This window comes from Tamandua tetradactyla, chromosome 7 (genome assembly GCF_023851605.1).
Source record: "Tamandua tetradactyla isolate mTamTet1 chromosome 7, mTamTet1.pri, whole genome shotgun sequence".
NCBI lineage: Eukaryota > Metazoa > Chordata > Mammalia > Pilosa > Myrmecophagidae > Tamandua > Tamandua tetradactyla.
The window spans coordinates 61,541,224-61,564,400 of NC_135333.1; the positions used below are offsets into that span (position 1 = coordinate 61,541,224).

Sequence of the window (23,177 nt, forward strand, 5' to 3'; positions counted from 1 at the left end):
TAGGATTACCAGGTCATATGGTAGCTCCATGTTTAACTTTTTAAGGACTTGCCAAACTGTTTTCCAAGGTGATTGCACCATTTCACGTTCTTATCAATGAGTGAATGTCCCTCTTTTTACACATCCTTGCCATCACTTATTTTTCATTTAAAAAATAATAGCTATCCTAGTGGTTGTGAGGTGGTATCTCACTGTGGTTTCAATTTCCCTAATGACTAATGATATTAAGCATCTTTTCATGTGTTCATTGGCTAATTCTATATGTTCTTTGGAGAAATATCTATTTAAGTCTTTGGCCCATTTTTAAATTGAGTTATTTATTTATTTTTGTTGAGCTATAGGAATTCTTTTATATTCTGGATATTAAACATTTATCACATATATGGTTTCAAGATACTTTCTCTAATTCAGTTGGTTGTCTTTTCATTTTCTTGATATTCCTTTGCACAGAAGCTATTAATTTAGATGAAATATGATTTCTTAGGTTGTAAAGCTTAAGAATCCATTGCTTAATACAAGGTCCTGAAGATACTTCTGTATGTTTTCTTCTAAGAGTTTTGTAGTTTTATTTCTTATATTTAGGTTGTTGGTCCATTTTGAGTTAATTTTTGTACATGGTGTGGGGTAGGGGTACACGTTCATTCTTTTGCATGAGATATCCAGTTTTCCCAGCACTATTTGTTGAAGAGATTATTTTTTCCCTATTGTCTGGACTTGGCACATTGTCAAAATCAATTTGCCATAGATGTATGGCTTTATTTCTTCCTTTCCAACACGGATAATTTTCATTTCTTTTTCTCTCTGGCTAGAATTTCCAGTACAATGTTGAATAGCAATGATGATAGTGGATATCCTTGTCTTGTTTGTGATAATGGGGGAAAGTTTTAGTCTTTCATTGCTGAGTATGATATTAGCTATGGAATTTTCATATATGTCCTTTAACATGTTGAATAAATTCCCTTTTATTCCTAATTTTCTGAGTGTTTTTAATCAAGAAAGCATTCTAAATTTCTTCCAAGGCCTTTTCTGTATCAATTGAGATGATCATTTGGTTTTTAAATTTCATTCCATTAATGTGGTACATTATATTGATTGACTTTCCTAGTTTGAAACACTCTTGTATTACTGGGATAAAACCCACTTTATCATGGAGCATGATTCTTTTAATATGCTGTTGGATTTAGCTTGCTAGTATTTTTTTGAGATTTTTGTAGCTATGTTCATTAGGGATATTGGTCTTTAATTTTTTCTTGTGATATATTTATCTGGCTTTGGTATTAGGGTGATATTAACCTCATAGAATAAGTTAGGAATCTTTCTTCTTCTTCAATTTTGGAAGCATTTGAGAAAGATTGGTCTCAATTCTTCCTCGAGTGTTTGGTAAAATTAACCATGTAGCCATCTGGTCCTGTCCTTTTCTTTGTTGGGATGTTTATAATTATTGATCTAATGTCTTTCCTCGTTATTGGCCTATTGAGATTTCTATTTCTTTTTGAGTCTTTAGGTAATTTGTGTGTTTCTTCACCTTGGGATGTAGGCACATTTGGTAGTTGTGTCACTTAAATCTCTTCATCTAGTACAGTATTTTCCTCAGCTTTCCCCCCATGTTGTTGACTTGTTGTGTCCTGTAGAATGCACACATTGTGGACTTGACTCTTTGCTTCTTTTTGATGTTATAATTGTTGCTCCATTCCATATATTACCTGAAGCTGTTGAACTGTGTTCAAGTAGCCTTGCTTCCTGAAGATGATTGTATGATGATATAGCTTTTACAGTGTGACAGTGTGATCTTGAAAACCTTGTGTCTGATGCCCTTTTATCCAGAGTACGGACAGATGAGTAAAAAGCTTCACTCAAGAAAGGCCGACGAAATTCAGGGTTTCTTTCTCAACTGGAAAGGCACACGGTAAATATGGCAAGGTCTGTTAGCTTTCTCTCCAGGCTTCTTATTTCATGAAGCTCCCCAGGGGACATATTCCTTCTTCATCTCCAAAGGTCTCTGGTAGTGTGGGCTCTTTTCTTCGTGGCTCTCATCATTTTGTTGTCATTCTCTGTTCTTTCAAAAATCTAGACCCCATAAATTTTGATATGTTGTGTTCTCGTTTTTGGTTGTCTGAAGATATTTACTGATTTCTCTTGCAATTTTTTCTTTGATCCACTGATGGTTTAAGTGTGTGTGTGTGTGTGTGTGTGTGTATGGATTTTCCAGTTCTCTACCTGTTATTGATTTCCAGCTTCATTCCATTATGGTCAGAGAAGATGCTTTGCATAATTTTTATCTTTTAAAATTTATCAAGACTTTTTTGTAACCCAATATGTGGTCTATCCTGGAGAACAGACTGTATATACTGTGTTTGGGGGTACAATGTTCTGTATATGTCTGTTAAATCTATTCATTTATCATATTATTCAAGTTTGTAGTTTCCTTATTGGTCTTATATTCAGGTACTATCTGTTGATGAGAATGGTATACTGAAGTCTCTATTATTATAGAGATGTCTATTTCTCCCTTCAATTTCATTAGTATTTGCTTCATGTATTTTTGGGCACTGTAGTTAGGTGCATAAATATTTATGATTGCTATTTCTTCTTGGTAGATTGCCCCTTTTATTGATATATAGTGTCCTATTTCTTGTAACAGCTTTTGACTTAAAGTCTATTTTGTCTAGTATTAGAATAGCTTCCTTAGCTCTTTTTTGGTTACTATTTGCATGGAATATCTTTTTCCAACCTTTCACTTTCAACCTATTTGTGTCTTTGGGACTAAGTTGAGTCTCTTGTAGACAACATATAGATGGATCGTATTGTTTTTAATCCATTCTGCCAATCTATGTCTTTTGACTGGGTAGTTTAATTCATTAACATTCAGTGTTAATTACTGTAAAAGCAGTACCCAGTCCAGCCATTTTGTCCTTTGGTTTTTATGTGTTGTATCTTTTTTTTTTTCCTTAATTGCAAACATTTTTTTCAGTATAGTTGACCTTTTATGATGTACCTGACTGATTCCTTTCTCACTTCTATTTTTTAAAAAATAAAACTTTGTATTTAAAAATACTTTGTATTTAAAAACACACACACACACACACACACACACACACACACACACACACATATATATATATATATATTTATGTCTTTCATAACAGTTGGGAGTTTTTTGGCCATTATTTCCTCAAATATATTTCTGCCCTTTTTCCCTTCTCTTCTCCTTCTGGGGCACCCATGACATGTATGTTTGTGTGCTTCAACTGTCACTTAAATCTGTGAGACACTGCTCAGTTTTTCTTATTTTTTTCCTCTATTCTTCTTATTGTATGATTTTGATTGTCTTGCCTTCTAATTTGCAGATTCTTTCTTCTGCCTGTTCAAATATGCTCTTATATGCCTCTGGTGATTTTTAATCTCTACTATTATGCCTTTCATCCCCATAAGTTTAGTTGTATTTCTTTTTATACTTTCAATTCTTTTTTCTGCTCACATATTGTTTTCTCAATATCCCTTACCTCTTTATGCATGTTTTCCTTCATCTCTTTTGAATTGATATAGGAGATTTGTCTGAACTTCTTTGATTAGTTGTTCCAAATTTTGTGTCTACCCTCAAGTCTTAATCTGTTCCCTTGACAGAGCCATATCTTCCTGTTTGTTAGTCTGGCTTATAATATTTTGCTGATATCTAGGCATCTGATTATCTTGATGAGTTAAATCTAAAGGTCAGTTTCTCTTTATTCTCTAGGGTTTTACTCTTGACTGGCTTTGTATTAAGGCTTTTCATTGACACTTGGTTCAACTTATTCTGGACCTTTAGAATAGCCTGAGTTTAACTGATCAGATGTTCTCAGCTCATCTTCACCTGCTTCTTGCCCTGGATATGTGGTACAACTTAAGACTATACTTTTTGTGTAATTGCTTCACCTCTAGAAGACAGTTTCCTATCCTCTTTTCCTTCTCTGGGAATCTTGATCTGTTCTGTTTGATTTTCTGCAGAATTTTCTCCTCATCTCCTATGACTAGTTTAAATTACTTCCCTCACTCAGTGCCCCCTTTCTTTACCCTTTTCAGTTCTGGGATCCCCCCATGTTACAGCAGTGCAGTTTAACCCCCACCCCTTCTTCTCTGTGAGGCTTTTCTACCTCTGGTTTTCTCCTTGTTAGGGTGTCCTGCCCTGGGATGCCAGATAGGGTCTAAAATCCAGAAAGGTGGGTCACTCCAGAAAAGTCTGGTTTGTGTTTAGGTTTGTTTTTTAGGTTTGTGTTTAGGTTTAGGTGTTTCTGTCCAGGGAACAGAAACTGGGTTGAGTGCACTACTTGGCAGCTGCCATTCTACCATGGTTCTGTCCCTTTTTGTTTTCCTCCCAGGGCCCCTTTTGTATGCAGCACTCTCAGCAGCTAGTTCTGCCCTGGGCCTCTGTGGACTTGGGTGCCTGTGCCTGGATATGTGGGTTCTGACTCACAAGCTGTGTGGGACCACGTGAGGAGGAGGGCAGAAGACTGGTGGGCCTTGGGATGGAAGTTTCCTACCTGATATTTCTTTCTCTGATTTGGCATTTGTGGAGTTCTTCTCCAGTCTTTATCATCCTCCAGGGTTCTAAGCAAGTGAGATTTGTCTGTTTATTAGGTGAATCTCTGGGGAGGTTTTTTCAGAAGATGTCTTAGGTCACCACGTTGATGATGTCACTCTAGGCTAATTTTTAAATTGTTTATTTAAATGTTCTTTACTCTTTCTTCTATTTTGGACTATTTAATCTTTTATTTTCTAGAGCAGAATCAAGGTTTCCCATTGTATGTATGTGTGTTTTCATTTCCTCTTTATAGTTCCATCAGTGTTTGATTGACCAAGGTCCAAAATATTCTTAGCTCACATGGTTTATGCTGTTTATATTTTCTCAATGGACTTTCTCTTTATATCTTTCATCAATGTCAGATACCCCTCTTTGTCATGTTTGATGTGTTTCACCTGGAATTCTATTTCTTTATTGCTGCACAATTTTTTCGTTAGTGTTTGTCTGGTATACCTTTTTCCATTTCGTTTTTTTCATTCAGTTTATTTTAGTGTGGCTATTATAAATGGACTACAGTTAGATTTTTTAAAAGCCAACGTCAGTGTATTGGATTTTAATAGAGATATTTAACTCTTTTTTTTTGCAATTATTAACATATTTGTTCTTAATCCTGTTTCTTGTTTTATATAGTCTAAGTTCCGTGCTTTCTTGATATTCTTGTTCTTTTTTTTCCTTTCCTTCCTCTTACTGGATTGCTAAGCTTTTCTTTGTCCATTTCTCTTTTTCTGCTGGTTGGCCTTTAAATATTTAACATATTTATGCACACATTTCCCCTAGCTAGCTATAGAGTTAAACAACATCCATTTCCTATTTCCAAATAAGAGAAGAATCTTAGCACACTTTCATATTTATCATTCTTCTGCCATCTCACTTCCTGTTTTTGAGATAATAATTGAATACTTTCAAATTGTTATTAGGGTTTTAGATGTTTTTCCTTAGCAATTATTTAAGCTTAATATAAACTTTATTATTTCTTTGCTCATAATTTATAACTATAACCTTTATGATTGTTTTATCATTACTCTATTCATTTTGTTTCTTAGATTCATTTTTTATTCTGTGGAGTTATATCCTTGTGTCATTATTTCAGAGAAGATGGGGGGGTGGATAAACCTTCTAGGTACTTACATTTCTGGAAATGACCATCTGGCTTTTCTCTTTGAGTGCCGATTAGGATGTGTGCTCAAGTCTAGGTTCAAATGGCATTCTCTCCAGCACTGTCCTTTGCTAACGAAAAGCCTAATACCGATAGATTCTTATATTTCTGAAAATAATTAACTTCTTCCTCTTTGACAGCTTTTAGGATATTTTCTTTATTCTTGATATTTAAAAAATTCATCAAAATATGTCCAGTTAAGGGTCTTTTTGATTAATCTATTTTGCACTAATTGGCCACTCCAATCCAAAGATATAAGTCTTAATTGAAGTTTTCTTGTTTATCCGCTTATTACATCCTCTCCATCACTTCTGTTCTTTTCGTCTGGAATATCCACTAGACATACAGGATTTTCTGGTTCTAGCTTCCATGTCTTAACTATCATTTCATATTTTAATCTCTTTTGGCCGCATTCTGAGAGAATCCCTTGGCTTGATTTTTTAGATCATTAATTAATTCACTCTTTATCTGCATTCATCCCATTTACTTTTCAGAAATTTTTCAACCATTGTATTTTCTCTTTCCAATTCTCTAATTTGTTGTTTTTCATGAGAGGCTGTTCTTTTTTTTTCTTTTTAATTAACAAGATGTGATATGCTCTCTAATCTCTCCCGAGATATGAATTATATTTATTTTCAAATCTTTTGGCTCCATTCATTCTTTTTCCTCTTCATATGTTCGTCCATCTGTTAGCTGAGTGTGGTACTTCACCAGGTTCTCGTGGATTCTTATAGAAAGTTCTTTGGGAATAAGAAGCCCTGTTTACATCTCTGGGGATAAAGTTCTGATTCCAGAAGCTTCTCTCTAGTGACGGCGGGAGACAGAACGGTGGGAAACCAGGTGGGGTGGGCAGGTAGCTTCTCTTTGAGGGTGGGGGTCCCCGAGGGACCCTGCACTGGGAAGCATGGCTCTGCCTCTCAGACCTCCAAACCCAGCCTGATCTCCACTGCTGCTGCTTTTCACTTCCGAATCTTAGCAAAAGCTCTCCAAATGCAGGCTCCCGAGGAATCAGCCTGGCTGTGGCCCCAGGGCTTGCACCACTGGCCCTGAGCTCAGAGAACCCCTGGAACCACTCTCACATCCTCCAAAGACCTTCACCTGTGTGTGTGGGGTGTTTCCCTCAGGTCTTGTCCTTTGGTCAATTAAATTCTACCATTTACTTCCATTTAGGAATTCCTTAACATTTGTGGCTCACTGATAGCCCCCTTTCATATTTTATTCCCTAGCACTGTTGTGGATGTATTCTTTCTAAAAAACATTTTCTGCCATCAAAGACTGAGGAACAGAGGGGAGATGCAGCTCCATCCCCCACAATTGAAGGGGGCACAGGCTGAGGGCTGCTGCCTCAAGGTCACAATGGCCCTGGTAACTCCAGACTCACATCCAGGGAGCCCATCATTTTGAGCAATAATGGATTGGCTTTGGGTGTGGGCACTGGGCTCTGGAGAACTTGGCGAAGGTGGGGTGGGCTATAGAGAGGGTCCCTGGACACTCTGGAAGGGGACCCCATGTGTTAGAAATGGGCTCCCCACCTCTCCCAGTGCTATAGTTTATAGAATAACTGACCCAGGATGGACTTCAGAAGACACCTGGTCTGGGGATCCGATGACTAGGGCTTACCAGCCCTGGCCCAGATGGGAATGGGCCTCACCTTCCCAGCTGTGATGAGTGGTGAGGAAGCCTGGGGCCAACCAAAGGGGCCACCGTGAGCCAGATGAGAAAGGAGAAGTGGGTTGCAGCAGGGGCTCCTCAGGAGCAGGCCTGAGAAACACGCCCTCCCCTCTACACTGAAGGCAGGGGGCCTTCCAAGGAGCTTGAAGGCTCAAGGGTGCCTCTGTGGAGACCTGTGTTCAAACCACTGATGCTCGGTTTCAATGAGAGGCAACTCTGCACACATGGACAAAACCACCCAATGCAGAAAATGGCCCAGGCATGCCCAGGGACCTATAGGAGGGACTTTACAAAGAAACTGAGGCTCACAGACGTGAACTATCTGGCTCAAGGTCACAAAGCGAGTCTGCTGCAGACTTAGACTCCAGCCTAATCAGATTCCAAATCAGGGGCTTTCAGTACTTCACTTTTGATCACCTGTTGCCTTCGGGTGGTTATCAGTTGGTCCGCGAGAGCCCAATGAGAAAGCATGGAAAGTTATTACAAATAATAATGCAACTTCTGGCTTCTTAGTCAGGGGCAGGAGATGCAGTACCAGTTCTCTCTCTCCACACTCTGCCTGGAGGGAGCGCACCCCCCTCCCACAGCCAGAGTCCGGGCAGCACCGTGCAGGTGTGCTGAGCCCCTGTGTCTGCAGAGACCCACCTGAAGAGGAGCAGCACGGCTTGGGGGAAGGTCTGAAAGTTGTTGTTCCGGTTGATCTCTGTGGTGTCATTCAGAGCGATTTTCCCAAACACCTAGCAGAGGGACGGAAGAGGGACTTGGTGAGCTGTGGACAGAGGGGACCCTCATTCCCACCATCGTCCAGGGCTCTCGTCAGGGGTCAGGATGACCTGGCACAGATAAAACGTGTAATAACCTGGACAAGCCCTTACCCCGGCAGGGGACACCTGCAATGTATGCCGGGGCAGGCTCCCGCCACCCTGTCCTCCCTTCAACCCCAGTTCCCCACACCGGACACTTGTAGGGTGCAAAGTGCCCAGAGGCCCTCAGGACGGGTGCCTGAGGCCTGGTGGGAGCTGGGGGCTGAGGGGATGGAGGCGGACGCTGGACACTGGGACGCGGCCTTCTCGTCCGTGCCGCTTCAGCTCTGTGTCCTCAAGCAGGCTTCCAAATTTAGTTCTGGAAGTTTAGTGCGATATGGGATGGGAGTTGGGAGTCTGGGTGGACTCCATTCATCCCTGAAATCATGGGAGGCCTCTCTTTTCATCTGGTCTTTCCAACCTTCTCAATGCCACCATTTTTCAGGTGTGAGGTGGCTCTTTGAACTTCAGGAGATCTTGGCCTGTGCACCTTTGGGCCTTTCTGCAAAGGAACTCATAGGGGAATCTTAAAGAGCTGCCAAGGCAAAGTCCCTGGCTGGTGGGGCGTGCTGGGCATGGGGTTCTTCTGAGTCTGACGATGGGAGCTCAGGCCCAGGAGAGGCTGGAGGGCTCTGCATTTGGGGCAGGAGAAGGTGCCACAGGCTCCTGTGAGGCGAGGCCGCAGGAAATGCTGCACATCTGATAGCAGCAGAGCTCTCTTTCCTCCCTGCCTTCTTCTCAGTCCTTAGCTTCTCCTAAACCACACACTGTGTTCTCAGCCCCTGGGCCTGAGCAGGGCATGCGCTGCAGACCTTCCCACAGCTTCTGAGAAGGGGTTGTGCCTTTCCAGGGGCTTGAAGCACGTGCTCTAAGGGCAGAGCCCTTGGGTGTGGCTCTCGGAATGGCCTCCTGCTTTTGGCCATTCGCCCTGCTGCCTCCTGGGCATCCATTTCAGGGAAATACCTTTTCCTCTGACGTTTAGAGGGAGAGGAGGTGAGCAGTGGGGAAGTTCCCCTTACCTGCATTCCGATCACAGCATAGATGAAGAACAGCATAACTATGAGAAGAGCCACGTAGGGCAGGGCCTGGAAAGAAGCACATGGGACCGTGAGGCCTCCCTCTCTGCAGCTGGCAGCTGCTGACTGGTGTGTGTGTGTGTGTGTGTGTGTGTGTGTGTGTGTGTGTGTGTGTGTGTGCGCGCGTGTGTGTGGAGGGGGGTTTGGGGTGGAGGTTGAGAGCACCACCCAAAACTCCACAGCAGTACTGGGCACCTGGGCAGAGGCTGAGAAATGGGCCCTCCCTTCTCCTTTGAGCCTGAGAAGCAGTGTGTAGCGTACTGGGAAAAGCGGGGTGTGATTCTGCTTTAGTAAAAACAAAACCTCTTCCCACTTATGTATATGCATTTGTATGAATTAGAAGGATGTGCAAGGATACACACCAAGCTAACAGTGGCTACCTCAGGGAGGAGTGGGTGCAGGCAGGACTGCCCCTTTCCTTACACAGCTTTGCCTTGCTTCACTGGGTTGCAATAGGCAGGGATTATGATGACCATGGAAATATTTAATAAGGAAAAATGTAAACGAAAGATCACAGGCTCAAGTCCTATTTCTGCCATTTTCTAGATGGGACCAATAGCAACTACTCCAGGGGCTTTGTGATGTTTTAATGATTTAAGGCAAATAAAGTGTTCATTAGCATCGTGCCTTGTACATCGTTGGCTTTATTCACTCAAGGTTTTATCCACAGGGAAGCTTGGAAGACTGAATCTTCCAGAGCCCCTGCTGCTTCTCCTGGAGAGAGGCATTGTATGGACTCGCTTGCATGGAGGGGGCCTCGGTGGAAAGGGGGCTGAGCCTGTGGCTCCTTTGCTGAGCTCTCATACAACCACTAGGTGGCACTGCATCCCCACGGATGCCTTTCATGTGGTTGGCCCTCGGGCCCTAAATTTAATTCACAGAAATCCCAGTCTGGGGCTCCCCAACAGCCTGGGGACTGAACCTGTATAGTCCTTCATGGGGGCCAGCTGTCAGTCCTGCTCCCACCAGGGTCTGATTTCAGACCTCCCCAGGATACCCTCCGGGTGGAGCAGGGCACTGCTGGGGCTTAGGGGCAGGGCAGGCAGGGCTGGTGCTGGGGTGAGAAGTGTAGCTGGTAATGGAATAAATGTGGGGGTGCAGGGGAGGGCCCAGGTAGGGGCACCAGGGATGGAGGCCCCTCTGTCTCCCCCCATGCCTCTGGGGACACTCAGAGTTGGTGTGAGTGCTGTGAAGATGGAGAAGTATGAGGTCACCAAGCCTCCCTCCCTCCCACTCCGTCAGCTGACATCATGCCGGCTGCGGAGGGTGGGATTCTGGGGCCACAGGCTCTTCCTCGGGTGCATGTGTGAGGGCATTTAACTTGCATGACGCCTGGGGCAAACACAGTTCCATCTTCTTTTTTCCCCAAATTAGGTCAGTGTTTATTTACTTTGGTGCACCACAGGCAAGTCTGCTGATTTAAATCTTTGGGACCCAGTTGTGGTTTGGGGGTATGTGTCTTGACCACCTATTTAAATCGCTGAGTCCTTGAGAGCAGTATCTTATATCTGCTCCCAGTGCCCTCACCTGTGAGAGAGCAGAACTCCCTGAAAAGGGGCTGGACGGGAGAACCCTCCCTCTCTAGCAGTGGGAAAGGTCAGAGGATGGACAGAGGACGGAGGGAATCACAGTTTCCACAGTGCATCGTCCTTTCCAACCTGAAAGTTGATGATGGACTGAGGAAGCCTTGCTGGAAGGGGATTCTGGGGGACCCAGAGCAGAGGTGAAGGAGAGCTGCAGAGCAGATTCCCCCTGTATGGAGCCCCAGGCACGGAGCCCAGCTCACTGCAAGCTGGAGTCAGCTGGGGCCTGGTCTCAGGACTGGCCCGAGGGAGCCCAGCCAGGCTGGGGCACTGGGGTAAGGCTGGATTAGAACCCAGAGCCCCCTGACTGCAAGCCCAGAGAACCTTTAAAGAGCCTGCGAAAATGACTCCCAGGCAGGGCAGGTGCCTAAAGACAGAACCTCTCCTCTGGCCGCCCTGATAGCTGTGGGCTAGTTTGGACCAGAGGCCGGCTCCTGCCACATCCCACAGCCGCGCTGGCCGGGGTGGGGGACAGGAAGGCTGTTTTTCAGACCTGGTGAGGCGCCTTGTCGTGGGAAGTCGGGGTGGCTTTTCCGTGGGAGGGGAGAAACCTGCTGTCCCTATTAGGCCGGGTGGCTTGAAACTGTGCTTAGGGGCTGCCACACCAGCCAACTTCAAGGAATTTAAGTGACCTAACAAGGCTTTACTTCTTTTCAACTTCAAATTTACGTAACGCTCCTCAGAGCTGGCCAGAGAGAGAATTATTCTGGTTTTTTTTTTACAGATGGAAAATGATGGCAGAGAAAAGAGAACGAGTCACGGATTTAGGCAGCCCTGGGTCCAGCTACCAGGACCCTCTACTCCAGGGGAGTGACACCGGGCACCCCAGGGTGGGATGAAGTCCACATTCAGGCACAGCCTGCAGACGTTGCCCAAATGCCTATCTGCAGGAAGCTGAGAGCCAAGATTCTAAAAATGCTAGCATCAGAAGGGCCCACAGAGGTTATCAGATCATCTGGGGGCCCATGGTTTGTCTTTTTTTCAAATTTGTGCCCTAACACAAATGGCCTTTGTCCAATAAATTCTGGTGAAGAAATACGTGAGCGGGAAAGCAGGACTATTTCAGCCTCCCCCCTGCCTCTCGCCCTCCCCTAGCCTGAGCTGGGGGAAATCGGGGTTCCAGAAACAGGCTTTGGAACAACACAAATCCAGTCTGACTCTCTCATTTTAGAAATGAGGGAAGCCAGGCCAGGGGGCGACGCCGCTGTCGTCCAGCCAGCAGGTGGCCGGAGAGGGACTGGCCCCAGGCCGCCTGGACCCTAGAGGGGCGCCCCTTCCCTCGTGGCGCCGCCTCCCTTCGGGCACCGCGCAGCTCCCGGAGGGGCAGCAGCGGGGGCAGCAGAGGCGGCGGCTCCCCTCGGGGCGGGGCGGGGCGGGGCGGCTACCTGGAAGGACTTGATGAAGGTCCACAGCAGGGTGCGGATGCCCTCTCCGCGGCTCAGCAGCTTGACCAGGCGCATGACTCGGAAGAGGCGGAAGAAGGTGATGGAGATACGCGAGTTCTCCTCTGCGTTCTGGAACCCGGCGGCAACGAGGCAGCAGTTAACACAGCAACAAGGAGGCGGGGGGAGGCGAGGACAGGGTGGGCCCTGCTCTCAGAGACGCGGCCCTCGGTGGGGTGGGGGAAGGTGAGGGTGGGGGGGTGGCTGCACGAGGTCCCCTCCCCCGGTGCCCGCCTCTTCCCCCGTGGCAGGTCAGGGTCCACGTCTCTGGGTCGACGCCCAGGCAGGCACCCGGGTCTCTGCAGGGCCCAGCTGTACCCAGGCCCCTGAGCCTGGGCTGCATTTTTCTGTCACCTCCCAACCGGCTTTCCCTTTATCCCTAGTTCTGAGACCCCTGGATGGAGCGACAGGAGATGCCAGGGTTATCTGCCAGGTTTTGAAATCTTCTAGGCCCAGAGCAGCTGTGCTGTGTGCACCCAGCCCCTACCCGGATGCCGGGGGTGCAGCCCCACCCCCTGTCCGACTGGCTGCGACCCGGTGGAAAGTGGGCTCTCCTTCGGGACCTCAGTTATGATCCGGGTGGGTGGGCAGGCTGACAGCTCACGGGGCCAGTGCTGGGTCCTGAACTTCCATGTCACCACCTGCCCCCGCTGGCTACATGGGAAGGGGTCGGGGTGTGAGAACTGCTACTCTGCAGCCCTTCTTTTCCATCTCTGAAGCTGCTGCCCTCTGCTTCCCTCTGCCCTGGAGCCCCTCTAGGAGGCTCTAAGCTCCTCCAGGTTGGAGAGTTGGGTGGGGATGTGGCGGAGGGGTGAGGCAAGGGGAAGCAGCCGCTTGGAGGGAGCCCTAGACAGAGTCTTGCTCAGGGCCGCTCAACTCCCTGGGGAGCCCTGGAGGGAGAGGGACTGAGGCAAGCCGAGGCGGGAGCCCAGGCTCAGGCTGTGGGGTGTGCCTGGACTGGGGGCACCTGGGGGCCTGGGTGCTTCCCCGGCTGAGGCTCTGAGGGGTGGGGGGGGGTGCAGGACAGGCTGCCCCTGTCATCCTCTGCCTGCAGGACTCAGAGCAACGTAAACGGACCCCCCCTCGAACCTCCTCCTGCCGCACCGGCCAGAGGGTTGCAGAGTCCAGGGAGCTGGGTATTTGGTGTAACCCACGAGGGACCACCTTCCCCAGAACCAGTGCAGCTCACCCAGCCCACCCCGGCCCTTCCTGCTGTCAGCACCAGGAGAGAATGGACCCCCATTTCCTGCTACTGCTCCCATCCATGCCTCCCGCAGGGCTCTTCCTGCTCCCCTCGCCTCACTTCTCCTCTTTATTTGGTCAGCCCCTCCCTGGTTCCTACCTCGTTTGCACCCCCTGGCAGTCCCACTGGTACCCAGCCCTCGAGGCTCCTGCAGGCCCTCTACCCCACGGCCTGGTGTGACTGTCCCTGCCGAGGTGGATGCTTCAGAGGCCACTCATCTCGCTCCTGTTCAGAAGGGTCCCCACCCTGAGAGGCAGGAAGGTCGAGGGGTTGCCTCTACCTGTCGCCTCCTCCATCCTCTACCCTGGGGCAGCCACCCCAAAACCACACCAGGAGGCTCCCTCCCAGCTCTCAGACTCTCCAGACAGAAGAGCCAAAATATTTCTTATATTTCAAAGCCAAAGCTGCCTCTCTACCTCCAAGGACTCCTGCTCTCCTCCAGGTGGGGGGCGGGGGGAACTTCTGGGTGAAAAGGGCCCAGCCTGGGGGCCACCGCAGGCCTGGGGAGGGAAGTAGGGGCAGTGATCCTTGTCCTGCCCCCAGGCCTGCCCCTGCCTGTGGGTTCTGAGGTCTTTGATGCCCTTAATCTCTGCATTTCTATCACCTGTGTATCTACTTGGAATTCTATTTTCTCTCCTTAAAAGGAGGTTGTGTTCCCCAGAGGAGTAGGCAGTGGAGGCTTAGGGTTTTATAACTCAGCTGTCAGTTCCACCATGTTCCGGGAAGGAGAGAAAAGAAGAAAGAACAAGCTTCAGCGGGAACCTCGGCTGCGAGTGTCAAGAGTTTGAGAAGCTGGTGCCACAGGGGCAGCTGCATCTGATGAATTGAAAAAAACACAGCCTGCAGTTCAAATTCCACCCTGGGGTTCAGAACCCTCTCTGGTCCTGCCGTTTTCTAACGCTGCACTAGAAAGAGAATAAACACATCTCCATTTGGACACGGCAGTTTCCTCTAATAAACAGAATGACGATGTAATGAAGAAGCAGATCCAAATGGCTCTCCCTGGCAAGTAGGCAAATGAGGCAGGGCTGAGCTCTCCCTGTCTGCCTTTCACCAAGTCTGGGATGGGCTGCTTCGGGGACTGTCACCCACTGGCCCGATCTTAGCTCTGGCCTGCTAACCTCAAGGAATCAACCCGTTGGTCCTTTTCAAAACCCGTGCGTGGCCCTGCTTTGAGCTGTGCGACTCCTTTTGGAGGTGGCCGTTCCAAGGAGAACCCAAGGTCACACTGAGTGGCATTCTTATGGTTACGTCAAAGCAAACCAGAGTCCTCCTTGAGGACTGTTCCGATCAAGCAAGCTACTCTGTTTTCCCTCTTCCAGCCTGCTACAGAAAAGGGAGGAGAGCCTAATTATAATGAGCTTCAGGAATTTAGAAAAATTCCAGGAGTGACTCTACCACCTCCTCTGTAGCAGATCCCAGTTTTAACCTTTTGCTGTGGCCTTAAACACAGAACCTCACGGAGGGCCAGTGGTTACGACGCTGATGGTCAGTCAGAAGTCATCCGTCTGCCTTCCGGTTTCCTGGCTGGACCATCTCTGTCTCTCCTCCTCCCTCTGGAGGCCCCTCCCATGGCCTCCCTGGTGCCCTCTGGCAAATTCCCACATCCGATTTAAGATTAGAGACTTTAGCCAGGGGAGTCCCCGGGATGTTTAACAGGAAATGGTCCTTGGGTCCAGTTCTCTCCCAGTGGCTCGTTAGACAGTCAGGATCACAGTGACTTGTCACCCAGAGGGGAGCCGGGGAGGTAGAGGAGCACCACCACACAAACAGCATGTCCACGGCGCACGCGAGACCAGGCAGGCAAGGCACAGGACAGACACGAGGCTACATGCAACGGGAGCAAGGCTGGGCTCCAAGAGACTCCCGGGTCAGGGAGGGGAAGAGCGGGGCAGTGTTAGAGGGTCACAGAAGCTGGGAGCGTGGTCTGGAGGGTCGGTCTTACCATAGAGGGAGAGCATTGGGTATGTTCAGCTGGCTTTAAAGAAAGGCAGATAGAGATAAGCTGTAATGAGTCTCCAACGAAGATGCCCCGTACTCTGCTAACACAGGAGCAACACAGTGGCAGGAGAGGGCAAAAGGAAACAAGTGAAAGAAATACAAAAGCATAGCCCTGGAAGGTTCTGGGACATCCCTGCGAGTGTGAGCTGGGCTTTACCTAGGCATTCTCCTCCCCTAACCATCTCTGGCCATGAATTAAATAACTTGCTTCTGTTATCGATGAGATCTCCTGGGGTTTGTGGGTGGAGGGTTTATTCATTCATTTTATTAATCACATATCCTAAGAAAACCTTTGAGGGCTGGCACTTTCGCCTACCCTGGGCACTGCCAGCTGAATGAGAAAGGCCTTGCCTCTGCCCAGGGCTGATCCTTGCCCACAATACTGAAGCAAGGAACTCGCAGGCAGTGGCCCCTCAGGTTTAGGGAAGACTGAGCTCTAGTGATCTCAGGGAAGGACCTAAAGAGGCCGCCCTCACCTTCTTCCATCCAGAGGCTGGCCCTCAAATCTTAGGCTTGGAGGGGAGGTGACCTTGCCTGGCTATTACCCTACACCTATGGAGCACCGTGACCCGCTTGAAAGTCCCGTACACAATTCCGGGCCTTGTAATATCTTAGGAAGCTGTGGTCTGGCTGCTGAACTCACTTTGGGGTGTGCCCAGAGGAAGCTGGCCTCAGGGGAATATCCCAGGGTCAACCTTCTCTCCCAGTTTCTGCAGTCTGAACCCCGGGTGATGCTCCTATTCTTTTTTTGGCTCAAGCTTCCGGAGCTCAGCCCCTGACTGCCCTTAACCGTCTGAGCTGTTATCACTTTCTAGGAGGTCGGGACTTTGCTTTTACCCTCCACTTTCAGATGGTTGCTCTTGTGTGTCTGTTTTTAAGGCACAAATGAGGAACGTGTGTAATGGTTTTTTTTCTGAAGAATGGAAGTGTGCACAACTAGACATTTGCTTGCAGAATGAAAATAATTCTTTGGAACAGATTTCTCAGCAAATTCCTATTTTTCCCCCTATAGCAAACTGGTAAGATGTCCTTTTATGAGGATGGTGGTGGAAGAGATATAGGATGAGGAAGGGACGAGAAGGAAAAGGATGCTTCTCTGGTGCATTTACGAAACACATTCTAGATCTTAGTTTCTGCTTCCTAAGGATGACAAGCTCCTGGGCCAATCCACTTGTCTGGAGTGTGCGGGGCCACTAGAATTTGACTAGCAGGCTGAGATAGAATGCAGACACACACACACACACACACACACACACACACAGGAAATTTCATGTCAGAGCACTGAAACCCCTTTTCTAATGCCGTGATAGTCAACCTTGAAGTCAGGCCTCCTGCCCCCCAGGGTGGCCAAATGCCTGTGCTTCTGTGTTAATGGGGCAGGAGGTCTGCATTTCTAAGGCTTCAGTAGAGGGAGGGAGTGTGAGGGTCAGATGAAGGTAAATCTACATTACACATACTGCCAGGGTAAGAGGCATAGTTTCCAGGACGCTTGGGCATTGCTCCCTGCTTGGATCTAATCAGAAAACCGAAGTTGCCCTTTACTTCTCAAGCCCTGGACAAATGCTTGAATGTCTCCTGGATCAATCCCATCCTGAACAGATCTAAAGTGGAGACAATTCGGAGAACCCATTCAGGTTACCAAGCCCAAATGAATGAATGAACTAGCATTTTAAAAAAGTAAACCATTTGTTTCACTTTACCTTTTAAACATTCCGAATCTTTCATTTGCAGATTTTGCTTTAAGTTTAGTTCTCACCATCTTGATCGTATTTTATTATTTTAATAATATGTATTAATTTAATAATCCTTATGATATGTCTCTCTAATAGGAGATAGAAGTTAGGAGGAGGTATGTGGGCAGTGGATAAAGGGAGCAAGGAGGCTTTCTGGGATCCCTACATGGGGTTCCCCAGCCCAGGTAATGATAGCTCCCCAGGGAGCCTCATGCGTGGAAAATGTGAAGACTTGCAGCTTCATTTTTTTTTTTAGGCCTTAAGCCAACCAGAGGACATTTTTGACTTGCTGGAGCAGAGCTGCCTCTTAACATCTCAAGCAACCCTGCTCTCATTTGAGGAACTATGTTTACAAAATCTGTGGTCTCAAAAATAAAGAGCCCTTTGACTTGGGGAAATTGGTACTGACTGCTTAGTAATAAAATAAAACAATCATGGAGTGATTCCTATGTGGGAACAAGAAGCGGCCTAAGAAACAAGCCTTCCCTCGGAGAACCCCTGGTCTGCAGCTACACTGCAGAACCCATGGAATCTCCTAGTCTTTGCTGCCCTTTTCCAGCTGTGAGTGAAATCCCCTGGCGTGTAGGGAGGGAAATCAGGCCAGCTGCCACTGGCCATCTGTGGTGTCCTAAGCTAAGCACTCGTAGCTCAAAGACCATGTTTGTGCCGCTTGCCACTCTCTTCTGAACACCTGGTACGGCACCTTGAGAAACTGCCTAGCAGTCATTCTACCTTTTGATCTAAATTCAGAATTAGTCAGTAGCCTGGAGGACTTGTGCCATCAACTTCTGTCCCCGGTTTGCTCCCCGGTTCCCTTTAATTAGTTTATAACTTCTCTACCCAGAGTCTTCCGGAAGAAGAAAAGGGTGGTAAAGAAGAAAAGGGTGGTAAAATTCCCGCATACGCCCATGAGTGTGGAGATGCTCCCTGCCCTTCCCTTCTCCCGGGAGCCAGCAGAGCTGCTTACTTCCCCAGACTGTTCCGGCGAGTGTTAACACACCACTAATAGTAGGCACAGAGCAAATTTTTGAGCAGCCAATTCCTTCATCTTTGTTTCCTGATGATCTGATAATTTTCATGGGTTTCAAGATATTGGGAGCCATTAGCCTAACTTGTTCACGCAGCTGGTATAAAGGAAAGGAGGTTGTTACTCCGTAGTTAAGACAGAGGTGGGGCACTATCAGATAGAGGCCTGCTAGTGGTTCCAGATAATAGGCGAAGGGCAGGCGGGGAGAAAAACCTGCCTGCCCCATATCGGTTTACTCTGCAGGCTGCCTTTGTCTGGCATGTCTGGAAATGACCCTAGGAGGAGACCCTGGACAGCTCCTAAGAGACATTCTCTGGAAAAGTGTCTTTTTGCATTAAGTTCAGAGTCAAGCTAGAAGCATCATCTCAGTGGACAAAATCTTTGCTTCTAGAATGTTCTCATTACTCCTTTTCATTGGGAGTCTTTCTGCAAGACATATTTAGGATGCTGAAGGATGAAACTCAGGGAATGGAACTCCTAGGGGGAGGGTATTTTCCTAAGAGGATGGATATGAGATCAGTAGAACGTGTTTCCCCGTTGTTATGTTTCACTGTCTCTTTGGAGAATTAAGAGGTAGTTCTGAAATACCTCTTTACCATATAAGAATTAGAATTTTTTTTTTTCATAGCCAAAGGGTGAGGACTACTAGAGATTTAGGGGCTGAAGTGTAAATACATGGACTGGTCTATCAATCGAATTATCTTCCGGATATTCTCTGGAGGTCAGAAGACTATAGAACATTTTGAAGGCAACATAAGCCACTGCACAGCCTCCTTGATGCATGAACTTTGAGAGGTGAAGATTACCTCTCACTCCTTCCAGGGAAGGCAGGCTCTTGGCTGAGTCATGAGTAGGCCCTACAGAAAATGGCTGCCCAATCCCAATGGTGGCATTAGACACTGGCCATGATATCAGGGCCACTGAATTCCATATTCCTCAGCAAAGGGATAAAAAATAGTGCCATGGGAGCAGCGACCTCTGTTACTAGCTGCCCTGCCATAGAATCTTTTCTTTTTTTTTGAAATCTCTTCCTAAGAAAAGATTTTTAGAAATCTTTTACTTTTCCTTCTGGAAATCTTTTGTCTAGAACTTAGGGGATCAATCAGAGATAAATTTCTGAGGGTCTGGACCAGAACACACCCCCATCCAAGCTCTGCTTCTCTGCTGCCCCTGCCCTAATCTCATCTCAACTTGACAAGCTAGACAGGATAACTGGTTGCAGTGAGAGAGCATCATCGATGGTGGAAGTGTAAAGGGCTGGTGCTCTGTTGTTGAGACAAATATTAGGGTCTCCCAAGTCAATAGGCCAAGGCTTTGATTTTGACACTTGCTCTTGTGAAGCTTATTTCTGTAGCAGAGAAGCTAAGCCTACCTATAGTTATGCCTAAAAGTTACTTCCAGAAAACCTCTTTGGTTGCTCAGATGTGGCCTCTCTCTCTCTCTAAGCCCAACTCTGCAAGTAAAATCATTACCCACCCCTGCACATGGGACAGGACATCCAGGGGTGAAAGTCTTGCTGGCAACGTGGCAAGAGTTAATAGGGTGGGAGTTATCAGGGTGGTGCAGTGAGAACTCAGAATGGCAGGAGTTGGGGCTTCTAGAGATTTCAGGACAAGGAGCCAGCAACTGTAGGCCAAGAGAAGGTTTCCTTGTTATCCTTTTCTCTCCTCTTCCAACCAGGAGAAGTACACCTCCCAGGAACTGAGGTGTGGCCCTACAGAGGTGGAGAAGTCAGAGATGCTGAATCTTGGAGCCCCCAGATTTAAAGTTTTAAACTGCAAGCCTTTTCATGTTCAGTGGAGACATTACTTGCCAAGAGAGATGCAAGGTTTACGTAAGCACTCGTCCGCTGGTATATAATGTTGCTGAGGGGAAATGTCAATGGTTTTCAGATTTAGAAGCAAATAAAGGAACTTTGGGTTGTACTTGCATTAACTTTTAAGTAGAATTTCCATTTTGGTTCTGGTGTGGATGAAGGGATGGAAATGGACTGGTGAGGAAAGAGGGTTAAGCAGTACAAGAATGAGGAATTATGAGGGAGGCAAAAGGACTGGACAGGAAAGGGCAGGGGACAAATGAGGGAAAAGCAAAAGATGGGAAGGTGGAGAGGGCAAAGAGCAGAACCCCTATCCTCCCACACTACACTGGAACCCCCCGGCCTTCATCTATTTCTCCAAAGTGAAATTCTAGCTAGAAGAAGGAGAGCCCTTCTTGTACCTTCGTAGCTACAAGAACACCGTTGAAATACCCTCCCCCCCCCACCGGAGTCAGAGAGCTCAGAGCATGGGCTTCCTGACTCTCCTTTGCTCTTCCTGTCTTTTGTGCTGAGCACGGAAGGCCGGCAGCTCCGAGCAGCCTAGGCTATCAGCTGCACAGTGCCCAGCTCCTGTGGCTGGAACAGCTCCAGCCTCCTTCAGGAGTCACTCTGCTAGTCCCCTGCAGCATGACAGCAAATCAGGTGCTATCACCAGAGATGCCCTAAACAGGACCCGGTACAAAACAGTCATGCAGTTTTATCTTCCCTGGGAAAGGACACCAGGGCTAGCCATTCAAACAGGCACAAGACACCCCATGAAGAGAAAATGAATGAAATCAGCTTGTCAGCAGTGCTAACAACTCAAAGAATTCCATATACTAGAGACAGACAGAGAAAAAGAAAAAAGAGACTCCTCTTTAGAGGTGTTTTTTTCTTTTTTAAACAAAAGCAGATGATTCTTAGGGTAGGAGCAGTAACTAGGAGTCAGCAGAAGTGGTTACACTTTTCTGGTATTGTGGGCATTTTAGAGCCCGCTTGAGGAATCTTCTGTCTTCCTTCTGTACTAGCTCACAGAACGTTCTAGGTCCATTTGCTTTGGAGGCCTGCTGGCAAATACATCAGCCGAGGCTCGCCCAGCCTGTGAGAACTGTAAGTACAGATGCTGTCTAGGATGCAGATGGCTGTCTGGCCAAGCCGAGGCGCGTGTGGTGACGGCCTCCTGCCACACTTCTACTTTAAGGAAAGAATTGTGCAACCAGGGCAAGGGAGGGCTGTCCGTATGTTGCAAAGGTAAGAATGAGGGAAGAGAAAGAAGGACACAGAGGAAAACAAAAAGTGAGGTGTCTTTGGTAGAAGAGAGGGGGCGGGGGAAGCCTGGATCTGTGAGAGCTATGTCAGACTCAGGCGCTCTATAATATAGTTGGGTTAAGAACCCGAATCAGGATGTCCCTAGAAAACAAGGTTTCCACGGACTTTTGGGGTCAAGCCTGCCGGGTATTTCTCAAGGCAGAGGCTTCTGGGAAAACCTGCTGTCTGCGTCCACTCTGTCAGTCCCGTCTCCCTGTCCCCCCTCCACCTCTGACCCTACAGTGTCCCCTGGTTGCTGTCCACACAGCAAGCCTCACTCTGGAGAGGCCTGGGGGCTTCTGTCCTCATTCCCAGCGGGAATCCTGAAGGTCAGACGCCTTGTCCCACCACCAGGAACGACTGCTGAACCTCTTGAGGGCCAGCTTTATCTCTAAGTGGAGTAGAAAACGGCCTTGGTAGAACAACTAGAAGAGTGGAGGTTGGGGAGGCACCTAAACAAAAATACCTTCCCTGCTCGGGTGTCACATCCCTGAACTCTTACATTAGAAAACTTTTAGGTTAGGCCTTACCTTCTTCTCTTTAAAAGTCAAATGACTTCTTGGAGGGGGTGCTTATCAAGTTACTGTCACCTAAGTAGGAGTTAGTGGTCTGGAGTCACTTCACTTTGAGACGAGGCACCTTGGTGGCATTAGTGTCGGTGGAGGAGCTGGAGGCGCTGCTCAAAGTGGGAAGAAGCCCGATGGGAGCTCCAAGGGCAAGAGAAGGTGGGAGCCAACAGCAGGAGGCAGAAGTACAGAGAGACGTCAAGGACAACCCTTCCTCCCCCTTGCTTGTCCTGAGACTGCCAAACCTGATTTAATCCATCTACCCTCAATTAGGGCAGGCCACCCACCTGACACTATTTAAACCCACAGGATTGGGTATTGGGGGCCAGGGTCCGGAAGGCTATGTGAGCCTCAGCAAGCAGTTTTCCGGCCTTTGTCTCTCCATGTCCTCATCTGTAAGATTCATAGATCCCCAGACTCTAGCATACAGAAGGAACTCAGGGCACCCTGGTGGAACCATCGAATGCAGACCTGGGCTAGATGGTCTCCAAAGCCACGTGCAACCCTGACCTTCTTGGGCAAATGCACTTTCTGACAGTGCCTCCCCACCTCCACCCTCCACTTAGCCTGGCCTTCCTTGTGCCCGCTGTGGCTCAGAGAGAGCCTGGCTCGCGGCTGCGGGTCAGAGGATGGGAGTAAGAATGGAGCGGTGCTGCCACTTCTCTGACTCAGCCCCGAGGGGGTGGCTGTGCAGCCAGCAGCTCTCCCTATGACTCAGGACTGCCTGCCTTTCCCCAGCATTCCAGGACCCAAGGCTAGAGCAGGAGCCAAACCTACTTTATTACTTTTATGAGGAATCAGTGGGAGTCAGTTACTGGAAGTTGGGCCTGTGTAGTCTACAGAGGAGAGAGATGCCACTGGCTTCAGGAACTCGGGGGGATGAAGACTTGGGGTCACAGGACTAAGAGCCCTAGTCCCCTGGATGCTTCCCATCCGACCACCCCTCCTTAGGCTCCCCTCCTCCTGCTTCCGCTCTCGAGGTGTCATGTGGGCAAGGGTAGTGGAGGTTGCTTTGTGCTTCCATTGCCCTCTCTCCTGAGCCTCACTCATTAGACACATTGATCCTGGGTGTGCGGGCTGCTTTCTGTCTGAGGCTCCCAGGGCCATTTGGCCTCCCTTGGCCAGACTTCAGCAGCATCAGGATAAGAGCCTGGTCCCAGGTCACATGGCCATGCTGCTGGAGGGCCCACTGAGTCCCACTCTTTGCATTGCCCC

At 47.9% G+C, this 23,177-nt stretch overlaps 1 protein-coding gene and 1 long non-coding RNA gene across 3 annotated transcripts in view; one reads left to right on the forward strand and one right to left on the reverse strand.

Moving 5' to 3' along the window:
* The window catches only part of CACNA1C (calcium voltage-gated channel subunit alpha1 C), a 739,906-nt gene that overhangs the window by 39,892 nt on the left and 676,837 nt on the right, over nt 1-23,177 (reverse strand). For both annotated transcript variants that reach the window (XM_077169590.1, XM_077169589.1), the window contains 4 exons: nt 15,478-15,510; nt 12,233-12,361; nt 9,208-9,273; nt 8,031-8,122 (listed from right to left, as the gene is read on the reverse strand). In XM_077169590.1, coding sequence (XP_077025705.1) covers nt 8,031-8,122; nt 9,208-9,273; nt 12,233-12,361; nt 15,478-15,510 — 320 coding nt within the window. The remainder of the gene's footprint in view (nt 1-8,030; nt 8,123-9,207; nt 9,274-12,232; nt 12,362-15,477; nt 15,511-23,177) is intronic.
* LOC143691314 (uncharacterized) lies at nt 12,377-14,554 on the forward strand. Its single transcript, XR_013179461.1, has 4 exons — nt 12,377-12,429; nt 12,673-12,868; nt 13,344-13,974; nt 14,177-14,554. It is a non-coding gene; the product is annotated as an uncharacterized LOC143691314 (long non-coding RNA).